The 21,057-nt window shown below is 39.2% G+C and overlaps 1 protein-coding gene across 1 annotated transcript; it reads right to left on the bottom strand.

The window, feature by feature from the left end:
• Positions 1–6,135: 6,135 nt before the first annotated feature.
• On the bottom strand, positions 6,136–7,459 carry LOC140943926 (melatonin receptor type 1B-like). The gene has a single exon (XM_073393035.1). The coding sequence runs from the start codon at positions 7,357–7,359 to the stop codon at positions 6,307–6,309; it is 1,053 nt and encodes a 350-aa protein (XP_073249136.1). The 5' UTR covers positions 7,360–7,459; the 3' UTR covers positions 6,136–6,306.
• Positions 7,460–21,057: the final 13,598 nt, after the last annotated feature.

Raw genomic sequence — 21,057 nt, 5'->3', positions numbered from 1 at the left:
AGTGAGAATGAAAAACACGTTATACGGAACGTGGAAAGTCGAAGTCCTGCAAGTTACACATCTGGCGTGTCTACAAAAACCTCTGCGCAAGATTCCAGTGTGAAAGGTGATGTTAAGGATAGTTGTGCAGCAAAGGCTGAAAACGGCAACGATGGCGTGACATTGATTAAAAACGTTGCTGTCATTGACACTTCAGGAGCGACAGATCTGCCTGAAAATCCTGAGACTGAAAAGGAGAGTGAAATCTCTGACGTCACCAGCCAGGAAAAGGATGGCGTCATGGTAATCGGAAACGGCACAATCGAGATTTCTGGCCTGACTTGGTGCAATAAAGAATTCCTAACGATGACCATGGGACGCAATCACGGTGGTGAGTCTTTTAACCCTAATGTCTAACTTCATAGTCTCATCTGTTCTCCCTATCACATTTTCAGTAGAAGAAGTGGAGAGAATTTGTTGATTCAGAAATATCAAGTCGATTCACTTTCTCTGATCATGTTGTCAAATCCCTTGATCATTGTCTTATAAAGCATTGATATTATAAGGAGAAATTTCAAGCTGATCACTCTTAGGGTTTTAAGTATTAATAATCAAATTTCTTTTTGTAGCAAAAACACATGACATTTACAGACAAAATCTGCACTTAAATCAGTAGCGAGCGCAACCTTTGTTCTTTCTTTTGCGTCTCTTGAAATGGAAATGAGGTTGTCTCACGCTGTAATCACTTTCCTTGTCAGAAAGGAAATTAACGAATATCAGTGTGTTCAACGGTGTGCGGAATGAATGCAACAATAATATTCGCAGTTTTACTTGATACAAGCTTTCAGTTATTTCAACATCGCTCTGGGGACGACGTCTAGGTGTCCTGAACCTGGGGCGAGCGAAAAAATGAACCGCGTGAAGACTGAAAAAAGAGTCCTCGTCCGTTTCTTACTATTGAATTCGCGGGTTTTGTTACTGTTACCAAAAATTCAGATTAGCTCTTTTTGTTGTTTCACTAAAATTTTTATCCTCTTCAATCTTTTAGGAACTCCTTCAACAGTTACTCGGTCCTTGGAAGAAAACAGCACTTCGGAAGGGAATAGTTCTTTATCTGCTTCAAATAGCGAAAACAGAGCGAAATTGATGGTGGGTTTTTATTCAAGAAATCATTTATTCTTTCTTTGGTGCCGATAACACAAATTTCAGTAAAAAAAATAACAAAATGTTTTTACTAGACGCGAACTTCTTTAAAAAGTAGGGTCCTTCGGTTTGAAGCTTTATTTTCTCAAAAACATTAACCAGTAATGAAATAGGATATAAATATTATTATACGTTGTACTCTCTATCATTGGCTAAGAGCCTACAGCTATTTTGGAACCGCAGCGCAACTTACAGATTACTTAGTTATCTGCTACCAGATAACTGACTAATCTGTAAGTTTTGCGTGCAATGTATCATTTCCAATGACAGAATCATGCAATTCAGGTTCGTGATGCGACGGTATGTTTATCGTTATTTTTTTCAAAACAATTTATAATAAGACAATCATTAGATTCGGTTTTTTTGATATCCGGAATGATCAAGGTCTCGGTAAGTGTTATAAGGATCGGCCTTCGGCTCGGCTGATAAAAACTGTTGAAAAATAAATCTGATCGATGAACATACAACCAGAAACTATCTAATTGCCATGTAGAAATAACAAATAGCAAACGGTAAGTATAAATGAAAGGGAAAAGTTGGCCAAGTTGCCCAATCAGTTCACGTTTGTCGTTTGCCGTAAACGTGATTTTAAACCACTCTATTATTTCCTAATTTCACTCATCACCAATTGATTAGCTATGATATTTCTATCTTTAATGGGTTTTAGGATCGTCCCGATGCAGAAGTTTATGAAGTAAAACAAGGTCCTTGGGAAGCTGACTTACGGTCACCAACAAATTTTGCCGGAAAGGAGAATGAAAGGAGAGAAAAGGAGATCTCGTCCTCGGTTACTGGTACTGGCGAAAAGAAATCACAAGAAGGAGAATCTTCTAAGGAAAGTGGAAAGGATGAGAAGAGAAGTAGTGATCAACGAAGACTGCGTAACAAGGTTAGTGATGTTGTTAACCAGAAACAACTAATTCCCTTGTAGAAATAATAAATAGCAAACACCAAGTATAAATCAAAGGGAAAAGGTGGTCACGTGGTACAATTTCACGTTTGCCGTAAAAGTGATTTTAAACCTCTCTATTATTTCCAAAATTGCACTCGTCACCAATTAATTACAGATACTATTTTTGTCTTTGTTGGGTTTTAGGATCGTCCTGATCGTGCACTGTACCAGCCGCCAAGAAAAGGTCATTTGGGAGCTGACCCACGATCAACAGCAAATTTTGCCGGAAAGGAGAAAGAAAAGAAGGAAAAGGAGATCACGTCCTCGGTTACTGGTACTGGCGAAAAGAAACCACAAGTAGGAGAATCTTCTAAGGAAAGTGGAAAGGATGAAAAGGAAAATAGTCACTATCAACGGGTACAACGAGTGCGTAACAAGGTTAATGATTTTGTTGGAAATACATTGTATTTATGGTGATTTCTGTGAACCAATGAGTCTCAGTTTAAAAAACGAGTCCAAAGTTCAAATTGCTTGGATCTTTCCTGTATCCAGACAAATAATCTGAAAGCAGAATCTAAAACGTTTTATTATATAGACACCGATCAAATACCAGGATTTTTTCAGTCACGAAAATTTGGTATCCGGTGAAGACACAATTTTTATCTTTCACATGTGAAGATATCACGGTTGTCATGGTTACGTCAGTCTCAGCCCATAGGAAAAGTGCATCACAGCATCTCGCCATCGGCGTCTATATAATAAACAGAATATTACATGCCCGCTTGTGGATATGAATTTTATCTAGCACTCGTGAGATATCGAGTTGAACACGAGAAGATAAAATTCGTATCCACGTGCGGGCATGTAATATCCTCTACATATTACAGTTTACTTAAATTAACATATAGCCCTTCCTTTTTTAAATCACAACAGAAGCTAAATAAAATGTACATTTAGATAGATCAATCGATTTTTGTGGGTCGCATACCAGAGGTAACAATCACTGAAGGTATATAAACGTTGGCTGCTGTGTTTTTTGTTTATTTTTTTTTCTTTTTCTTTGCCCAACCCTCAACTCTGCCGGAGCAGTCCTACCCTTGCGCTCTAGATTTTTGCGTACTCCATTTCTCCTCCTCTATCAATGGAGAACTAACGAAAGGAGACTCTGCTCACAGGGTGCCCACTTTTCTAAATCACATCTTTCCACAAGGCTGCAAAACCTAATTGTAGGGCTCAAGTAGTGCTAATACGGAATCACAAGTTAAATGTTCAACACTCGAATGAAGATCACTAGTCGCACTTGCAATTTGTCTGGACTAAGAAAACAGCCGACATGTCGGCACGTTGTTTTACCAAGAACTGACGTCTGCGAAACGAGCACAGGAATTATATACCTATGGCGTGTCACTACTCAGATTTGGGCGGTGTTTCTGACTGGTCTTGTCGCGTGGGAAATTTAGTTCAGCCAATCATGGAGAAACACTACCTAAACCAGGGCAGTGACACGTCACGTGATTTTAAACCTCCTTATTATTCCCAAAATTTCACTCGTCGCCAATTGATTACATATACTATTTCTGTCTTTGGTGGCCTTTAGGATCGTCCTGATCGAGCACTGTACCAGCCGCCAAGAAAAGGTCATTTGGAAGCTGAACCACGATCAACAGCAAATTTTGCCGGAAAGGAGAAAGAAAAGAAGGAAAAGGAGATCACGTCCTCGGTTACTGGTACTGGCGAAAAGAAACCACAAGTAGGAGAATCTTCTAAGGAAAGTGGAAAGGATGAAAAGGAAAATAGTCACTATCAACGAGTACAACGAGTGCGTAATAAGGTTAGTGATTTTGTTAGAAATAGTTATGGTGATTCCTGTGAAGTATGAGTCCCTGTCCAGAACCAATGAGTCCCAGTTTAAAAAACAACGAGTCCATAGTTCAAAGTACTTGGACCTTTCATGTATCCAGACAGTTAATCTGAAAGGAGAATCTAAAACTTTTCATTACATAGACACCGATGAAATACCAGGATTTTTCAGTCACGAAAATTTGGTATCCGGTGAAGATACAATTTTTATCCTTCACATGTGAAGATATCACGGTTGTGATGGCTACTTCGATTCGGTCTCAGCCCATAGGAAAAGAGCATCACAGCATCTCGCCATCGGTGTCTGTATAATAAACAGAATATTACATGCCCGCTTGTGGATACGAATTTTATCTAGCACTCGTGAGATATCGAGTTGAACACGAGAAGATAAAACTCGTAGCCACGTGCGGGCAGGTAATATCCGCTATATATAATTATTACAATTTGGAGAAAACGCGGGTGAATTGGAGAGATTTAGGGTCACGTTCACGGCAAAAGGCTAGGGGAAAAGGTGAGATGCAGGTTGAGAACTTTCCAAATTTAGGAAATAAACCGTTAAAAACTGTTCAAAATATATCTGATCGATCAACATAACCAGAAACAACTAATTCCCATGTAGAAATAATAAATAGCAAACACCAAGTATAAATCAAAGGGAAAAGTTGGTCACGTGGTACAATTTTACGTTTGCCGTAAACGTGATTTTAAACCTCTCTATTGTTTCCAAAATTGCACTTGTCACCAATTGATTACATATACTGTTTCTGTCTTTTGTCGGTTTTAGGATCGTCCCGATCGTGCACTGTACCAGCCGCCAAGAAAAGGTCATTTGGGAGCTGACCCACGATCAACAAGGGACACTATTGCATCGGGTACGTTCTTTAGCCGTTCAGTCTCAGATTGAGTAATAAGGTCTGGGATGGTGTGTTTAACTTTAATTCTGAGTCTGTGGTTAAACGCCTATGATGTTACCATTCAAGTGAAACTTCTTCAGCAGTACTTTCGCATGTTACTATTTATTTTGTATGTAGTTCTAACTTTTGTGTTTGTGGAAACACTTCTATGATGATACTAATCAAATGAAACCTCTTAAGCCGTACTTTTACGTGGGGGAAAATTAAAGTCCCTACGACTTTACGTTTGGAAATCCTCTGATACGTGATACACGGAAGGCGTGTTAAAACGATAGTGTCGGGACTAGCTACGATTACTCTCTGTTTTTAATTTTGTTTTGCTATGAAAATACATCACCCTTCCTCGTGTGAATACAACTGAACAAAAAGATAATTTACTACCCCAAAAAACCAAGTCTACACAAGACTGTTTTCCAACTGCAATATGCTGTCGTTTCAATTTTTGCTTTTTCGTTAATTATTATTCTTAGAAAAAGATAAAAGCAAAGATGTCAAGACGAAGGAAAAGAATCGAGAACGCAATCAGACAAGGAAGATTCGCGATGATAAACCACGTGATAAGGATCGTTACAAATATCGTGACGACCACAGTGAACGTGACAGAGATAGAAGAAGTGATCGTGGCCGTACGCAAGATAAGGCCTGCGACCGTGACCAAGGCAGTGACAGATCGCTTGACACTGAAGCATCAAAAGAAGAAGAAGATAAGAGTAAAGACAAAAGAGGCCATGACTATGAGACAAAGAATGTAAGCGAACACAGATTCAGACGTTTTAGCAGTAATTCTGCAGAACAAAATAATTCTTCTTCCTTGTAATTTATATGTACAATTCTGAGGTGCATAATGAAAAGTCAAAAAAATACTGTGTTTTTTCCAGGCGACCAGAAGTTTTATTGAAAGCCTCATGTGTAAATAAAGCCATGTAAGTTGTATCGAATAAAACCTGTAAAATTCTATTTCTTCTGTTTTTAACCACGATTAGTTTAGTGGCTATTTTAACTATTTTTTTTATCCATTTGTTGATGGTGAAAATAACTTAAAAACTTAAAATTAATGTTTTTATTGTTGATCACCTTTACCCAAAAGGATAAAAATGTTTAGTTTAGTATTGTAATCCTTTGATCTCTTGCTTTATTTTTTAATTAGCAAAAAGTGACTAACATAATATGCAAAACAGTGAAAGGTTTGAACACAGCGAAGGTTGAGCATGATTGTCGGGGCAAGTGTAGTCCTGAATAGAGTACTAAAGTGTGACGTCATACAAATGAAATTTCTGAGCCGAGGGAAAAAGTGTTCACTTTGGTCAGAAGAAATTGTGTTCTGTAGCGGTTGAAATTCTAATGTCGTTTATAAGCCCACTAATTATGTTAAAAGTGCGCAAAATACAATATCTTAATTGCTTCATATCTAACCAGCATTTCCATGATGGTATGACATTACAATTTATAGTAATTTTACATTCTTTCTTCGTTCAAATTTTCCTTTTTGCGAACTCTTAGGGAATTTTCACTGAATGTTGTTGTTCTAGATCTTCCCTCCACTAAGAAAGGTTCTACGGCCACTTGTGTACGGCAGTGGCTGCAGCGTAAAATCTTGAGATATTCCTTCTGAAAGTTCTTATTCATTACACCGTATATGACCGGATTCAGAGCACTGCTTATTGTGATCAAAAAGCTGTATGCTAAGTAGGCCTCGCGAGGAAAGCTCCAACGTCCTCTTATTGTGTCCACGACGTCTATCAACAAAACAGGGGTCCAACACAGAGTAAAGAATATTACTATCGCAAATAGCGTGCGAGCAATCTTGATATCTTTCACTTTTACAGCCCTGCTGGTTCCATGTCTACTTGACTGAAAATTATTGCTGTGGTTGCCAACAGATTTAAAGATTTTTAGGTAGCAATAAAAGATGACATTGGATGGAATACCCACGTTGACAGTCACCAAGAACGCCGTGAATGGCCCACTATTGACTTGAAGGTAGCAGAAAAACTTGGATGGATGAAAGATCATTTTATGCCCGCTGAGTACGTAAGGCAAAGGAGTAAACAGGGAATAGAGCCAAGATACTATGATTATGATCGTAGTTTTTTTCTTAGTGAAAAAGCGACGGTACTTACGTTGATTCACAATTCGGAAGTACCTGTTCACTGCCATGATGGTCAGCGTTTGTGTGGAGGCAACGGCCATGGTTATGGCTATGTACCCTTGGTATTGACAAGTTGCATCGTTAAAAGGCCAGTCGGATGTTGATATCGCTAAAAGACCCAAAGGACCAGAACAGAGAGCTCCCAAGCCAAAGTCTGAAACAGCGAGCGATGCAACAAGCATATTTGGAATTGTTCGCATGTGACGGTTCAGAATCATGATCAGGAGTGTTGTGAAATTTCCAACAAATAAAATGGAGAGAATGAGAGCAAAAAATCCTGATTCAAGGATCACTTCTGTTTTACTTCTTGCCTTGAGCTGTTCCATCATTTGTTGAAGTTGGGCTTCTGGGGATTTCATTTTTTAAATCGTCAAAAAATGATCAATTGGTCACCCAAGATCATGAAAAAGGTTCGTGCTCTCAGTACAGCGTCTCGGGATTGACAATGTCACCAGCATTTTTCAGACGCTTATAATTAAAAGAACGTATAAATGAAAATGAAAATTAAAATAGAAATAATTAATACCCTAGCCTTCCGCAAGCATAGTGCGAATAATGAATAGTTTTCGGTTTGATGTGCATTGCGGTTTGCTTTTTTTTTTTTTTTTAGCATCTGGTTTACGGTTTTTGAACAAAACAAGAAAGCGGTTTTTCGGATTCGGTGTCCCATGTGGTTGATGGTTTCCAATTTGGTTTTCAGTTTCTTCGTGCACACATGTCCAATACACTCGGCGTGAGTCGGGTTGTCTTCAAGGGGATTAAGTCAGATCGCCACCGGAACCGGAAATGGGCGCAAGGCGCTTGATCAGTGGTACCGGAAGTAAGAAGTTAACAGGAGCGAGCGAGGGTTGAAGATATTGGCCAGGGCGTAAAGAGCTAGGGTAGCTCCTTACGCCCTGATATTGGCAAACAGACTCGATCGGATCCGATGGAGACAGTTCGTTTATAATTAACGCTTATAATTAAAAGAACGTATAGTTGACTAGAAATTAGATAATATTGATATTATGAGAGTAAAATTGAAAGCTAGGAACACGCCTACATGACGTAATATAGCAATGTAAGATGTCAGTATTACCTTTGAAAAATTAAAATAGAAATAATTAATACCCTAGCCTTCCGCTCGCATAGTGCGAATAATGAATAGTTTTAGGTTTGATGTGCATTGCGGTTTGCTTTTTTTTTTTTTTTAGCATCTGGTTTACGGTTTTTGAACAAAACAAGAAAGCGGTTTTTCGGATTCGGTGTCCCATGTGGTTGATGGTTTCCAATTTGGTTTTCAGTTTCTTCATGCACACATGTCCAATACACTCGGCGTGAGTCGGGTTGTCTTCAAGGGGATTAAGTCAGATCGCCACCGGAACCGGAAATGGGCGCAAGGCGCTTGATCAGTGGTACCGGAAGTAAGAAGTTAACAGGAGCGAGCGAGGGTTGAAGATATTGGCCAGGGCGTAAAGAGCTAGGGTAGCTCCTTACGCCCTGATATTGGCAAACAGACTCGATCGGATCCCGATGGAGACAGTTCGTCCTGGCAAGAGTCGATCGGAATCACCGGAAGTCAGCTCGCGACGGACTTATAAATATCTTTAAGCCATAAGGCGAAACAAGTGGGCTACACATGTAATATACGTAGTTCTTAAAGCCATGAGGTGAAAAAAGTGCGCTACACATGTAATATACGTCGTTCTTTAAGCTATGAGGCGAAACAAGCGTGCTACGCATGTAATATACGTCGTTCTTAAAGCCATAAGGCGGAACAAGCGCGCTACATTGTGTAGTAATATACGTCGTTTTTAAAGCCATGATGCGAAAAAAGGGTGCTCCACATGTCTTAATTAAAGCCATGACGTGAAACAAGCGCACCATACATGTAATATAGGTCTTTTTCTTTTTTAACCAAGAGATGAAGCACGCTACACATGCAATATGCCAGTGACGCGAAACAAGTGCGTTACGCATATGTAATGCTGCGTTCTAAAAGGTAGAGGACAAACAAATACGCTATATGAGCAATATGACTCGTTCTTTAAGATACGCGGAGGCTAAATAAGAGCGCTACACTTAAAATGGAAGTTGTTCATAAAGCAATCGGTAGAACCCAACAGACCACGCAGGCATGTACCTCTCTTTTTGAGGCATGGGCGAAGGAAGCGATTTGAAATGGACCGCTGGTTAGATTTGGTAATGATATGATGGCCTTTTTCTACGAGTTAAGTGGCACGAATTGAGTGTGTAGGCATACCACTATTGACCCACTTCCCCGTAATGGACAAGAAGGATAACTATTCCATCATATTTTATCTGGCCAGCTGAAAAATTTCTTATAACGCAAATCAATGACTTCATACTCTTAATATCGTCTCATTTCGTTTTATTCATTTTACTTCGTTAAAATAAGGTTTGTTTGGAGAGTAACTGAATGTTATCCAAATCAGTGGAAGACTTAAAAGTTAAAGTACAGTAACAAGAAATCTTTCAAATCATGTTTGCAAGTTGAAAAATGCTCTAGGTAGAAAAACAAAAGGTAAATGACCTGAAAATACATTTTAAAATTCTCTTTGACATGAGTTCCATCATAGTTAGTAGTGGAGACCTGGAGACAGACCGTGAACAAGCCAATGTTCTTTGTTCACAAATGGTAACTGAATAAATTAATGAGATGATTTTATTGGTCTGTAAATTCAAAATGATACGATTGCTATTCAACGTTGTGCACAGTCAGGTTCAAAAAAGCTAACAAAAAAATCTAACAAAAGAGTCTAACGGGTTTCATAACCATTCCACTTTAATAACTATGGTTGAATGGAATAGCACTAAGTGAAACATGATGCGTAACACAATTTCAATTCGTTATATCATGAAAAAAGGGATTCATGCTTTTAAAGGCAGGAGAACGGCAAGGGAAAAAAAGAAATGCTGCAATAATCTGGGGGTATTAGTAAGATTAAAACATTGGATCAATGGAATAGTATTTAAGTGAAATGTTGGACTCAGTTTGAGTGTGCGTATTGGACAACCCTCCGGGCACGTGCAGAAAGGTTCTGGGTTCCAGATTGAGCGCGAGGTGAGGTGCACGCGCCATCAAAAACATGCGTCTATGACGTTAGCTTTTAATTCTGCAACAATTCATGAAGGATGAAGTGGAAAACGTTATTTTCACTGGTGCTTCTTGCCCTAGTATTGTTGAAAATCAAAATTTGTAACGGTTGAGAGTGGCCCTCTTTTTGTGGACTTCACTTAATTGTGTTCTGAATGTCGTTTGTTGGTATTTTGAATGCGTTTATTTTGTGCATTCTTTTTTCCTTGAATTAAGCTAGCACAGCATCGTCTGTTGGATGGCGAATTTGAAAAATATTTCTTTGTTCAAGCGCAAAAATTGCACAGCATATGCACAAAAATTATTCCGCACTATCTTACCCCTTGCAAAAATTTTCAGCAGGAACAAAGCCCGTTTCTGCGGAGAAAGACAATGAAGAGTCAGTAACAACCGGCATAGAACGAGGGAACATCTATCCCGGAAATGAGAATAACATCTTTACCACACGCAACCTTGCAATGCGAAGATTGGCCAAAAGACATAAAACTGGTGTTTCAACTCGTACTGGAGTAAGACCTTCAGCTTCGTCAACATTCGAGCGAGTGCGACCACCATTTGCTACAGGCAAGAAATATTTTTAAATGTATCTGGTAACTACCTAGAACAGTTTTTCATATTTCCTTTACAACTTTCCCAAAGCAGTAACTTTTAGACTGAAATGCTTTGGTTTTGACCTTGATTGGCTATTTTTTTAGCCTTATAGTTGTTATTTCGAGAATTTTTCTCGAGGGGAGTATAATAGACCTTTTAAAGACAAAAGAAAGTTTACTTTAATTTGTAACACCACTTTAGGTTTTAATGCATCAGTAGACGTTAATATCGAGACCAAAAAATTGCCACGGCCGGTTGTTCAAAAGATGGATAGCGCTTTCCGTTAGATAAAACTATAATCAAGGGATAACGCAACTGGTTTTCGTACAACTTATATTCACTGGATAACGATTTTTCCGGTAGATATAGCGCTATCTACTTTTTGAGAAATTGAGGACGGAATGGGAACGTTTATCATACCGGTTTGTCTGTTAAAGCGACCTCATATCAGGGCAGGATATTATGAAAGCACCTCTTGATGAGTGTTATCCAGAACCTAAAACGCTAAGAGGTGGCTTATTTTTCCCTTGTTAAATGATATCTGCGTTTTTATCCTTCCAGAAGTACCAATCCAGAGAAAAGTTAAACTGCCAGTGATCTTAACACCCTTACCGACACCAGACGAGGACAGGTTCTTTTCGAAGACCAATGGAGAAGGTGCTGGCTATGGTTCATCAAAATTCAATACTCAAGCTAAAGACAAAAGCGATACAAACCACGATCATTCAGAGCATGCGCAAGATATTCCTAAACCCCGAATAACAGAGCACGACCGCCCAACACAAGGTGGCACCAACTCTAAGGCGCATCAGCACAAACCAGGCGCGCATTACGAGATGCCATCCTCAGGCCTCCGTTGGACTGCGTACCATCTCAGGACTGGGGATCAAAACGAAAAAAAAAAACGTTACAAGAAGAGAAAGAAAAGAGTCGCACCTCAGCAAATTGACGATGATAGGGAGGAGCCTGTTACTGATGAAGACGATGAAGAAGAACAGTCAAGATCTTCTGTCAATTTTGCATTGGTTGGTGCTGGTATAGTGGTGTTCCTGTTCATATTTGCTGGACTGGCTTGTTTGTGGTATGTTGCTTTGATTTTCTAATGAAAGAGACTTTCCTCGTTTGTGTGATCGATGTAATCTTAGGTTCTTTATGAAACTGTCTTAGTCGTGGCCGACCAATGCCAACTGCCAATGTTTAATAAGAATGTTTTAAGACAGGAACTGATGATAGTTGACACTGTTTAGTGATTGCTTTTAAATTCACCATGAACTTATAACTAATTTTTTTTACATTCCGTTTACATAAAGGTAGAGCCGACTTTAAATTGGCAAGCCTCGCAAAAAACAAGAAAGCAAATCATGTAGCTAGTAGTTTTGTTTAACACGTCTTCATTGGCGGATTTATTACTAGGTTTGCGTTACGATAAACTAACTTGTATATCGAGGACGTACGTACTTTTTATGTTCCAGCAGGATTTGTAATACCTTTCCCCCAATTCCTCCACAAGATGTTATTTCCGAGTTATAGATATTGAGTCACGGAAGTTTTGTCAGTTAAAGCTGGTTTACATAAAAGCCGTCTAAAAAAGTATACATCTATCAGAGTTTTGAGTTAGTATTAGTTGTCAAAAAGAAAAAAATATATGTAAAACTATATTTTTTTTTCTTTTTCACAACTAATATTAACTCAAAACTCTGATAGATACATACTTTTTTAGACGGCTTTTATGACTAGAATATTTTATTAGGTATTAACCCTTGATAAAATAATCTAGTCTAAAATTATAGTAAGGAATCAAAGAAGCTGGGGAAGCAAGCAGTTCCAATTCAGATTTAAATAAGTTCATTGAGACTTGCATTCACGCAAATTCACGAGTAATTTTTTTTCCAAACGAAATTCGCCCATATAGCCAAAACGTTTTTTGGTTTTGGGAAGAGGCAGTTGAAATCTAGAATAAAAGCTCCTTGAATTATAGGTGGACCCCATTTTCAAAACTTTGTGTTATAGGTTCTCAGGTGCGATATTGTTGTACTCCTTGAACATTTCTTCAATTCTGCGTATAGAGAGCTCGTCCCATCCAAGCTCTTGGAGTAGGGGGCTGAGATAGAATCATAACTGGAAAAGGTTATGATCCTAGCTGCGCGGTTTTGTAGTTTTTGAAGCTTCAGAGAAAATTCTGAATCTAGCCCCTCCCAAACAACGCTTTAATAGTCAAGGTACGGTCGGATGAGAGAGTACACTGTGTTTCGAGGGTCGACGGAGGAACAAATTGTCTCGCGCTCCGATTGCGCTGATTAATTCTCTATATGTGGTGCCCGTGTAAGCGCCTCGTCAAAGCAACGTGTACACCAACAGATTTGGTAGATGTTGCTTTACAGAAATCGGTGGATGTTTGATTCTTTCTAGTCTCACTGTCCACTCAATCAGTTTGTTAGAAGTCTTTCGGTTGCTCTCCTGCCCCTCACCACCGTTCACAATTATAGCACTTTTGCTCTTTAATGTCACTTGCAGGAGAACGTGTAAGAAAAGATGCTTACGGAGAAAACACCGTGACCTGACTAACTCCAGCGAGCGGATTAGCCAGGAAGAGAAAATAAACTGCGGGACGCGGACATCAAGGGACTCTGATAGTCATAAACCCAAACCAAATCCGTCATCTTACCAACTGGCAGCCACACACTTTGATGCCCAATCACCATGGACCGTAACAGACACTCCCCCTTTGATGGCAGTTTCTCCTAGAGAAAACACTTGCGTGGTGGTCGATATTCCTGACTCAAATCTAGCTTCTGAAGGACATACTGCTTGTTCCATTGTTGATCTCTCTGAATCCAGTCCAGTTTGTGTGGTTGTTGATGCTCCTCAAGCCGACTCCCACGAGGTTGTTGATGTACCTGACTTGAGCTCTCCGGACACCTCTTTTACCTGTTCTTCCTTATCTAATATGTTTTCGTGGTTTTCTTCATCATCTTTGACGCCCGTTTCCTCACTTGATGTAACTTCAGCAGAACCGGAAGCCTCATCTCTGTTTCCAGAACCTATAGCCCAGTGCTCCTCACTAACACCTATTTCTAGAAAAACCCTAAAGGCAGAAACTGAACTCAACGACGACCAAATAGTCTCGCCAACCGTTGAACTGGAAATAGTTATCGATGTGCTACCATCTGAGCCTCCGATTCCACTGACCATCGAACCAGAGTCTTCTTTACCCTCGGCGGAAAAACAGGCACTCCTGGAATCTTGTCTCTTGATTCATCCGGCCTCGCCCAAGCAATCTTCGCCCTTCAGTTTACCCCTTTCCACCTCTGACGAAGCAACACGAATATTTGCCTTGGAAACAGAAAATGTTAACTCATCCCAACTCTCTTGCAAAACTCCTCTGGCAGTGACAGGTGATGTAATGTTGACTATTCAAGACGAAGGTGAAGTTTTTCTTCGCGCACGCAAGACATCAGGAGCTGAAACTACAATGATGACCCGGAATAGTGAGAATGAAAAACACGTTATACGGAACGTGGAAAGTCGAAGTCCTGCAAGTGACATATCTGGCGTGTCTACAAAAACCTTTGTGGAAGATTCCGATGTGAAAGGTAATGTTAAGGATAGTTGTGCAGCAAGGGCTGAAAACGGCAATGATGGCGTGACATTGATTAAAAATGTTGTTGTTGTTGACACTTCAGGAGCGACAGGTTTGCCTGGAAATCCTGAGATTGAAAGGGAGAGTGAAATCTATGACGTCACCAGCCAGCAAAAGGATGGCGTCATGGTAATCGGAAACGGCACAATCGAGATTTCTGGCCTGACTTGCGGCAATAAAGAATTCCTAACGATGACCAGTGGTGAGTCTTTTAACCCTAATGTCTAACTTCACACTCTCCTTTGTTGTCCCTATCACATTTTCAATAGAAGAAGTGGAGAGAATTTTTTGATTCAGAAATATCAAGTCGATTCACTTTCTCTGATCATGTTGTCAAATCTCATGATCATTCTGTCTTATAAAGAATTGATATTATAAGGAGAAATTTCAAGCTGATCACTCTTAGGGTTTAAAATATCAATGGTAAAATTTCTTTTTTCTAGCAAAAATACATGACATTTACACACAAAATCTGCACTTAAGGTGATTCCCTAGTAAAAGAACCTAACATAGATTGTAGATGAAACTTGGGACACTGATGTAACGAGTCAAGAAGATGAAAAAAAAGTAATAAAAAGTGGGGGTCACCGTGCTCGTTTTGACGTCACAATGCTGAGAAATACGGCTATTTTTGACCCTTTGTCAAAAACCGCGCGCAGCCCAAAACAAGACAAAAACGAGAGATTTTTTCGATGATGCATGTGATATCGCACAGAATTTGACTTTATTGTATTGTTTATCCACTAACAAACCAGAAAAATACCTTTTAATGCTCCTGTTTTTATTTTACGCTCCAAAGTAGAATTGAATTGGACACGCGCTATTCGACCCGTGATAGCTCAATCCGTACAATTTAGTAAAATTGCCAAAAAACTGAACATAGATTTGTGCCAATTTTTTTCTCATCGAAAGGAAGCACTGTCCTTATTAAAATCATGAAATAAAAAATGGGGGTCACCTTGCTCGTTTTTGCGGTAGAGCTGCAGAAAGTGCGCACCAAATGCATTTTCTCCGAGTTTTGAGGGAGGACTGGGGCGAGTTTCAAAATAGAATTTATGTGAAAGGGGGAAGAAAGTTTTAAAAAATCTGTTTTTACAGAATTTACATCGAGATATCACATTTAGGATACAATGTGATAAAGAAAGCGTTTAAATAAAAATCAAAGTGAGTAATCACAAGTTAAACATCCACTATCGAGGTTCTCCGTGAGGAAGTCGAACTCAGCAACACGCGTACTGCTTACGTTATGCACATTCGCAACACAATGAGTCTCACCTCGGCAAGAAACAACCGTAAGCAACTTCATTTTAGTCAATTTTAGTCAACTTCATTTTAATAATGTTACTTCACATGCTCTTGTTTACGGCGGCCATCTTGTTATGCGCAGTAAGAGATGCGCAATGCAAAACCAGGGAATCACCTTAAATCAGTAGCGAGTGTTTTGTTCTTTCTTTTGCGTCTCTTGAAATGGAAAAGAGGTTGTCTCACGCTGTAATCACTTTCCTTGTCAGAAAGGAAATTAACGAATATTAGTGTGTTTAACGGTATGCGGAATGAAGGCAACAATAATATTCGCAGTTTTACCTGATACAAGCTTTCAGTTATTTCAGCATCGTTCTGGGAACGAAGTTTAGGTAATGTGGACCTAGGGCGAGCGAGAAAATGAACCGCGTGAAGACTGAAAAGAGAGTCCTCGTCCGTTTCTTACTATTGATTCGCGAGTTTTGTTACTGTTACCAAAAATTCAGATTAGCTCATTTTGTTGTTCCACTCAAATTTTTATCCTCTTCAATCTTTTAGGAACTCCTTCAACAGTTACTCGGTCCTTGGAAGAAAACAGCACTGCGGATGCCAATAGTTCTTTTATCTGCTTCAAATAGCGAAAATACAGCGAAACTGATGGTGGGTTTTATTCAAGAAATCATTTATTCTTTCTTTGGTGCCGGTAACATAAAATTTCAGTAAAAAAATAACAGAACATTTTTTTACTAGCAACTTCTTTAAAAAGTAGGGTACTTCAGGTTTAAGCTTTATTTTCTCAAAAACATTAACCAGTAAAGAAATACGATATAAATATTATTATACATTGTACTCTCTATCATTGGCTAAGAACCTACAGCTATTTTGGAACCGCAGCGCAACTTACAGATTACTTAGTTATCTGCTACCAGATAACTGACTAATCTGTAAGTTTTGCGTGCAATGTATGATTTCCAATAACAGAATCATTCAATTCAGGTTCGTAATGCGACGGTATGTTTATCGTTATTTTTTTCAAAACAATTTATAATAAAACAATCATTAGATTCGGTTTTTTTGATATCCGGAATGATCAAGGTCTCGGTAATTGCCATGTAGAAATAATAAATAGCAAACGGCAAGTATAAATCAAAGAGAAAAGTTGGCCATGTGGCACAATTTCACGTTTGTCGTTTGCCGTGAACGTGACTTTGAACCACTCTATTATTTCCTAATTTCACTCATCACCAATTGATTAGCTATAATATTTCTATCATTGGTGGGTTTTAGGATCGTCCCGATGGAGAAGTTTATGAACTAAAACAAAGTCCTTGGGGAGCTGACTTACCGTCACCAACAAATTTTGCCGGAAAGAAGAATGAAAGGAAAGAAAAGGAGATCACGTCCTCGGTTACTGGTACTGGCGAAAAGAAACCACAAGAAGGAGAATCTTCTAAGGAAAGTGGAAAGGATGAGAAGAGAAGTAGTGATCAACGAAGACTGCGTAACAAGGTTAGTGATTTTGTTAACCAGAAAAAACTAATTCCCATGTAGAAATAATAAATAGCAAACAGCAAGAATAAATTCAATGGAAAAGTTGGTCACGTGGTACAATTTTACGTTTGCCGTAAACGTGATTTTAAACCTCTCTATTATTTTTAAAACTTCACTCGTCACCAATTGATTACATATACTTTTTCTGTCTTTGGTGGGTTTTAGGATCGTCCGGATCGAGCACTGTACCAGCCGCCAAGAAAAGATCATTTGGGAGCTGAACCACGATCAACAGCAAATTTTGCCGAAAAGGAGAAAGAAAAGAAGAAAAAGGAGATCACGTCCTCGATTGCTGGTACTAGCGAAAAGAAACCACAAGTAGGAGAATCTTCTAAGGAAAGTGGGAAAGATGAAATGGAAAATAGTCACTATCAACGAGTACAACGAGTGCGTAACAAGGTTAGTGATTTTGTTAGAAATAGTTATGGTGATTCCTGTGAAGCATGAGTCCCTGTCAAGAACCAATGAGTCCCAGTTTAAAAAACAACGAGTCCAAAGTTCAAATTGCTTGGACCTTTCATGTATCCAAACAGTTAATCTGAAAGCAGAATCTAAAACTTTTTGTTATATAGACACCGATGAAATACCAGGATTTTTTCCAGTCACGAAACTTTGGTATCCGGTGAAGACACAATTTTTATCCTTCACATGTGAAGATATTACGGTTGTCATGGTTACGTCAGTCTCGGCCCATAGGAAAAGAGCATCACAGTATCTCGCCATCGGTGTCTATATAATAAACAGAATATTACATGCCCACTTGTGGATATGAATTTTATCTGGCACTCGTGAGATATCGAGTTGAACAAGAGAAGATAAAATTCGTATCCACGTGCGGGCATGTACTATCCGCTATATATAATTATTACAATTTGGACAAAACGCGGGTGAATTGGAGAGATTTAGGGTCACGTTCACGGCAAAAGGCTAGGGGAAAAGGTGAGATGCAGGTTGAGAATTTTCCAAATTTAGGACATAAACAATTAAAAACTGTGCAATATACATCTGATCGATCAACATAACCAGAAACAACTAATTCCCATGTAGAAATAATAAATAGCAAACAACAAGTACAAATCAAAGGGAAAAGTTGGTCACGTGGTACAATTTCACGTTTGCAGTAAACGTGATTTTAAACCTCTCTATTATTTCCAAAATTGCACTCGTCACCAGTTGATTACATATACTATTTCTGTCTTTGGTGGGTTTTAGGATCGTCCTGATCGAGCACTGTACCAGCCGCCAAGAACTGAGGGTCATTTTGGAGCCGACCCACGATCAACAGCAAATTTTGCCGGAAAGAAGAAAGAAAAGAAGAAAAAGGAGATCACGTCCTCGGTTACCGGCACTGGCGAAAAGAAACCACAAGTAGGAGAATCTTCTAAGGAAAGTGGAAAAGATGAGAAGAGAAATAGTCACTATCAACTGGTAGAACGAGTGCGTAATAAGGTCAGTGATTTTGTTAGAAATAGTTATGGTGATTCCTGGGAAGCATGAGTCCCTGTCCAGAACCAATGAGTCCCAGTTTAAAAAACAACGAGTCCAAAGTTCAAAGTGCTTGGACCTTTCCTGTATCCAGACAGTTAATCTAAAAGAAGAATCTAAAACTTTTTATTATATAGAAAACGATGAAATACCAGGATTTTTGCAGTGATCTAGACTGCAAAACAGTCCGTATTTTTGTGTATTCAAGTACGCTGTACGCACGAACAGTTAAACAAAAGCAGAAAACGGAGAGCGAGACTGGGGAGAGACGCTAAAAATACGGACTGTCCGTTTTGAATAAGATATATTCGTTCGAATTGCCCGCTTCTCCCAGCCACGGGCAATTCCCATTGGCTAAATTTTGATGCAAGCTCTTATTAGCAAACTGTCAAGTTATGTTTGCAACAAGTCATTTGTGATGTTCCCTACCGTGATGAATTCATTGTCCGTTGGCGTGTTCAGTTGCGAAAGAATCGCAGCGCACTTTCCACCTTTCTGGAGAAAGATTCTCCTTGGTCGACTGGACAACGAAAAGTTCGTTTATCAGAAGGTCGGCCAATTTTGGTAACGTTTCACCTTTCTCTAGTACTATTAGGGGCAACAAACATGTTTTCAGAACTTATCTATCCACTCTTAATTAAAATTGCCGAACTGTGTTTTTAAACAACACCTGCAAATTCTACAATTATCTGAAGCGCTCGGCTCGGCTTTCTCCCTCTTCGAGAGGCAGGAACAGGCTTTGTCGGCGTACTGCCACTTCCATCCACTCATGTTTGATCTTCCAGAAAACACTACATTGTACACGGAAACAACGCTCAAGACTGCTTTCGCTATTTTCTCGCGAAATCAATCACCGGATGTGTCAAATTTACAAAGAGGACGGAGTTGTAAATAGATTTTTGACAGTTCAACGACATTTTTGAACCCCCTGGTCAGAACGAACTGATTATATGGAAAACGGACAGTCAGTTTTATTTTTCTCTCGCCTCACCTGCCCTACGTATTCGGGCATGTGAGGCTCACGCGCTTGCTCTTACGCTGCTGCTACGCAACTCTAAACCAGTTTTGGGAAAAAAACCGACTGTTTTGCAGTCTAGCAGTGATCCTTCACATGTGAAGATATCACGGTTGTCATGGCTACGTCAGTCTCAGCCCAAAGGAAAAGAGCATCACAGCATCTCGCCATCGGTGTCTATATAATAAACAGAATATTACATGCCCTCTTGTGGATACGAGTTTTATCTTCTCGTGTTCAACTCGATATCAATCAACATAACCAGAAATAACTAATTCCCATGTAGAAATAATAAATAGCAAACGACAAGTATAAATCAAAGAGAAAAGTTGGTCACGTGGTACAATTTCACGTTTGCTGTAAACGTGATTTTAAACCTCTCTATTATTTGCAAAATTGCACTCGTTACCAATTGATTACATTTAATATTTCTGTCTTTGGTGGGTTTTAGGATCGTCCTGATCGAGCACTGTACCAGCCGCCAAGAAAAGGTCATTTGGGAGCTGAACCACGATCAACAAGGGACACTATTGCATCGGGTACGTTCTTTAGCCGTTCAGTCTCAGATTGACTTATCAGGTCTGGGAAGGTGTGTTTAACTTTAATTCTGAGTCTGTGGATAAAAACTCCTATGATGTTACCATTCAAGTGAAACTTCTTCGGCAGTACTTTCACATGGTACTATTTATTTAGTATGATGTTCTAACTTTTGTGTTTGTGGATACACTTCTATGATGTTACCATTCAAATGAAACCTCTTAATCCGTCGGTACTTTCACATGGGGGAAAATTAAAGGCCCTACGACGTTTACGTTTGGAAATTCTCTGGTACGTGATACACGGAAAGCGTGTTAAAAAGATATTTTCGGGACTAAGATAACTCTTCGTTCTTAATTTTGTTTTGCTATGAAAATACATCACCCTTCCTCATCTGACTACGACTGAACAAAAAGATAATTTACTATAAAAAAAACCAAGACTACACAATATTGTTTTATAACTGTAATATGCTGTCGTTTCAATTGTTGCTTTTGTGTTAATTATTATTCTTAGAAAAAGATCAAAGTAAAGATGCCAAGACGAAGGAAAAGAATCGGGAGCCCGAACGCGATCAGACAAGGAAGACTCGCCATGATAAACCACGTGATAAGGATCGTGACAGATATCGTGACGACCACAGAGAGCGTGACAGAGATAGAAAAAGTGATCGTGGGCGTACGCGAGATAAGGCCCGCGACCGTGACCAAGGCAGTGACAGATCGCGTGAAACTGAGGCTTCAAAAGAAGAAGAAGATAAGAGTAAAGACAAAAGAGGCCACGACTATGCGACAAAAAAAGCAAGCGAACAAAGATTCAGACATTTTAGCGGCACTTCTTTACAACAAAATGATTTTTAATTATTCCCTTGTGGTTTACATGCACAATTCTGAGCTGCA

This window comes from Porites lutea, chromosome 7 (genome assembly GCF_958299795.1).
Source record: "Porites lutea chromosome 7, jaPorLute2.1, whole genome shotgun sequence".
In the NCBI taxonomy this organism is placed as follows: Eukaryota; Metazoa; Cnidaria; class Anthozoa; order Scleractinia; family Poritidae; genus Porites; species Porites lutea.
This window is presented reverse-complemented; position numbering and strand designations above follow the sequence as displayed.

What these genes read in the sequence shown, in the direction of transcription:
- LOC140943926 (XM_073393035.1), bottom strand. Translation starts at nt 7,359, where the DNA reads ATGAAATCCCCAGAAGCCCAACTTCAACAAATGATGGAACAGCTCAAG.